Genomic DNA, 3,942 nt, shown 5'->3' with positions numbered 1-3,942 from the left:
TTAATTGGTTTATTATAAACCCAATTTCGTTACGTTCATCGAGCCCCGTCGCCCATCATTCATGTTGATTTTAGATTTATGCGGCTGAGAGAGAATGATTACTTTAGTAACATTTCTTCATTTTTTGTCAAATTATTTTTGTTGCGTCAATAACAAAATGTTTTGGTAGAAACAAAATGTTGAAGTCACCATCATTTATATAAATAAATACTAATTAATTACTTTATCTTATAGTCATATTGCATAATTATTTGGTATTGATGCATCCTCAATGTATAGGCCGAAATCATGCATACAAAGCGCTAAAAATATTTTCTCATTAAAAATAACTTAACATACATAACTCTTTTACTAGAAATATGACATAGCACCAACATTTAATGAATAACCTCTTTGATTAGTAGAAAAGAAGTTAAAGTTCTAATACAAAATGGCAACTTGTGTCATATTATACTAGATATCAAAATAAGATAATATAAGTGATTAATTTATATTGAATTTAAGTTCTTAGTAGAACTTAGGAAGAACATATACAAACTCTCTTAAAAGAGTTTCTAAAGCTCACAAGCTTTTACAAGGCAGAAAATGAACTAACTACAAAAGAAGAAAAAAAAAACATTATAAAGGTTAACTAATAATTTTGCCGACGCTTGAGCCTTTTAATCAAAGGTTTCTTCAAGTGTTAGTGAATATTTATTCACGCTAAATTATGTAAAAATAAATTTATAAATCTAGATTTTGTCTAGACAAAAGACTCTCTTATTTGACTTTACAACTTTAATAAAGGCTTGTAAAGTACAATATTAGTTAGGTGACAGAAATAGGACTCCTTTGGATGGAAAAGAGGTGGCCGACTTAATTGTGTATCATTGATCAGCCATGGTTTGGCTTAGTGCATCTTGCTGGACTATGGTTCGGCTTCCTTGTGTTAGTCTCCATTTGAATGTCTAATTGCATCAATATGCCACACTTGTGCTCCACTTGAATTCTTTGCATATTAGGCTGTCATCTTTGATCAATATGTGCTTGAATTAACCCTTACAATACCTTATCTCTAGCTCTTATAATTGCCCTCTTGAACATGGGAAATACATGTTGCCCTCATAATGCTCATCAATACTGATTTGCTTCACATGGTTTTTTTTTTTTAATTTATAATTTTGAATCAACAAAAATCATTCGTTGATTTTATTCACATGCATCTTAATCATTTTTTTTTTGAAATGGTAATTTTAAATATAAAATGATAAAATTCAAAAAAAAAAATTATTTGATTATATATATATATATTTTTGTAACCATGTGATTTTATATTTTTATCAGTTAGAGTTCGAAGTTTTCCGATAAGTAATAAAAATGTATTAATTAAAAAAGCCATAAAGGATGAGTAGGAGAAGAAGGGTCTGAATATGAAGAAGAATTTCAAAAATAGGACGAAGTTAAAATTAAAAAAAAATTATTAATTTAACGATAGTTAAAGATATGTTTGATATTGTTAATGAAATTATTATTAAAAAAATTATTTTTTTTAATATATTAATTAGATAATATTAAAAAATAATTTAAAATTAAATTTAATAAATTTTAATTATAAAAATATTAAAATAATTTTTTTAAATAATATTTAAAATAATATTTTAATTAAAAAAATAATTTAAACGCTTTAAACTCGTGCCAAACATACATTAAGATGGTGAGAAGAAGCAGCCTGGAAGCATAGTTTGCAAGGATGGAGTATTTGCTCTCCACGCAAACATTATATAATTATATGAATATTAAATAATTGAATATTCCACTAAACTACAAAACAAGGAGCTGCGGTGCTTCCTCCATCTGTCCAAGAACCTGCCACGAAACTACGAAAACCTTCTTCATCTTTCCCTATTTAAACGCATTCACTCTTTCTTTTCCACTCAAATTACTCTTCGTTTTTCATTTCCTCACAAGCTCCTCTCTTTTAACTTCCAGGTACTCTCGAAACTACACACTTCTCTCTCATGGCACTACACGAAGCTTCAACCTTGGAGCTCATTCAGCAATACCTCCTCACTGACTCCAATCTTGATACTTTTTGCAATTCCCATAACTTTTTTAAAACTGAAACCCAAGAATTTGATTGCTTTCCGCCACAGCAACCAGAGTTCAAGCCTCAACTGGTTCATAAATCTTCGAGTTTGAGCCAGCGGAAACCCACCATGAGTAAAATATCGATACCTCCTCCAGCAACTTTGAACCCCATCCCACCTCAGCAACCTGTAGCAGTACCTGCAACTGAGAATAACAGGTCGGATTGTAGTGAAGAAAAGCATTACAGAGGCGTCCGCCGTAGGCCGTGGGGAAAATACGCAGCGGAGATTCGAGATCCTAATAAGAAAGGCGCTCGTGTGTGGCTAGGGACATTCAATACCGCTATAGAAGCTGCAAAAGCTTATGATAGTGCTGCCTTTAGATTGCGTGGAAGCAAGGCCATACTCAATTTCCCTCTTGAAATTGGGAATTCGGAGTCCGATCATTCCCAGCAAGAATCTGAATTGACAGATAATAACAGTGACTACGCTAATAATAATAACAATAATAAGAAAAGGAAGATTGAGGAGACGGAGAGCTTGGAAATCAGCAATAATATTATTAATAATAATAAGATGATAAAAACAGAAAATCCTTCGCCGGAGAGGGATCAAGCGACGGATCCCTTAACGCCGTCGAGTTGGAAGGGGTTTTGGGATGGGGAAGTGAAGGGGATATTTAATGTACCGCCGTTGTCGCCGTTATCGCCGCACCCTTCGATGGGATATTCTAGGCTCATGGTTGTGTGAGAAGAAAGGGTAGGGTTGACTATTCGTTAGGATATGTACTTTCTAAATTGGGAAAGATCGATCGGAAGGCCAAGGAAAAAAAAAATCCGGCGGCGCACAGAGTCTCAGATGATGTAGAAATTAGGAAATTTAGGGGTAAGAATCAGCTGTATGTGTATATATAGTAGGATAGTATGGCGCAACGAGCAACCGTGATTGCATTTGTTGTGAACTTCTAAGATTGCGAGATTGTGTTTGTTCTTTCATTTAATTCATATATTGGCATCAACGTTTTTTAATTCATATATTGCTTCTTTTTTTTTTTAATACTTACAACGAGGGATATAAAGCTATTAAGTGTATTTTTTAAAATAATAAACAAAGAGATAAATTATAAAAAAAATATTATATAATTTTACTTATTTTTCACTTCAGGATTTAAAATTTATTTTATGATAAAGTGATACCTTGAAATTATACTCCGTTAATAACCTGCGGCATTTTGACAAATGACCTTAGATATTGTTGACGTGACAAGTAAATAATATTTTTACTTCTTTTTTAACAATAAAAAATAAAAAAATAAAGAATAATTTGACACACTAAGACTAACTTACACTATAAAATTTTTGAATCAAATGATCAAAAGTGTAACACCCCAAATTTTATTATTTATGAGTATTTTTGATATTTTAATTTTATTTAAATTTTAGGAATTTTTTTGAGATTTTTCGAATTTTAAAAATCGGGTTCGATTTTTCGAAAATATAAACTTTGATGATTTTTAAAAATTAATTTAAAGACCACGTGGCAAAACTAAAAATATATTTGGAGTCATTTTTCGAGTTTACGAATTTTTGAATTTTTGGACCTCGAAAATTTAAAATTTTGTATTTCGAATCGCCGAATCGAACCGGACGGATCGGACCGGTCGAATCGAACCGGCTCCCTTTCCTTTTTCTTCTCCTCTCTTTTCTCTTTCTTTTCTCTCCTCCTCGATCCGCCACCGATTGGTCTTGTGTCTAAAATCATCTAAGAGCTTTCCATAGACACCAAGAACGCCGAAATCCATCGAGCGGTTTGTCCGATTTTTGCTCGGAAGATTTTAGCCCATTTCGATTTTTGGGCTAGATTTAAACCGTGAATC

General features: G+C 32.0%; 1 protein-coding gene across 1 annotated transcript; it reads left to right on the top strand.

Moving 5' to 3' along the window:
• The first annotated feature begins 1,682 nt into the window (after nucleotides 1–1,682).
• LOC110669546 (ethylene-responsive transcription factor ERF105) lies at nucleotides 1,683–3,098 on the top strand. The gene has a single exon (XM_021831252.2). It carries the CDS (start codon nucleotides 1,998–2,000, stop codon nucleotides 2,814–2,816), a length of 819 nt encoding a protein of 272 aa, XP_021686944.2. The 5' UTR covers nucleotides 1,683–1,997; the 3' UTR covers nucleotides 2,817–3,098.
• The last annotated feature ends 844 nt before the right edge of the window (nucleotides 3,099–3,942 follow it).

This window comes from Hevea brasiliensis, chromosome 17, assembly GCF_030052815.1.
Source record: "Hevea brasiliensis isolate MT/VB/25A 57/8 chromosome 17, ASM3005281v1, whole genome shotgun sequence".
Taxonomy (NCBI): Eukaryota; Viridiplantae; Streptophyta; class Magnoliopsida; order Malpighiales; family Euphorbiaceae; genus Hevea; species Hevea brasiliensis.
This window is presented reverse-complemented; position numbering and strand designations above follow the sequence as displayed.

Bases quoted from the DNA above. Each gene is read 5' to 3' on its own strand.
- LOC110669546 (XM_021831252.2), top strand. From the start codon at position 1,998: ATGGCACTACACGAAGCTTCAACCTTGGAGCTCATTCAGCAATACCTC.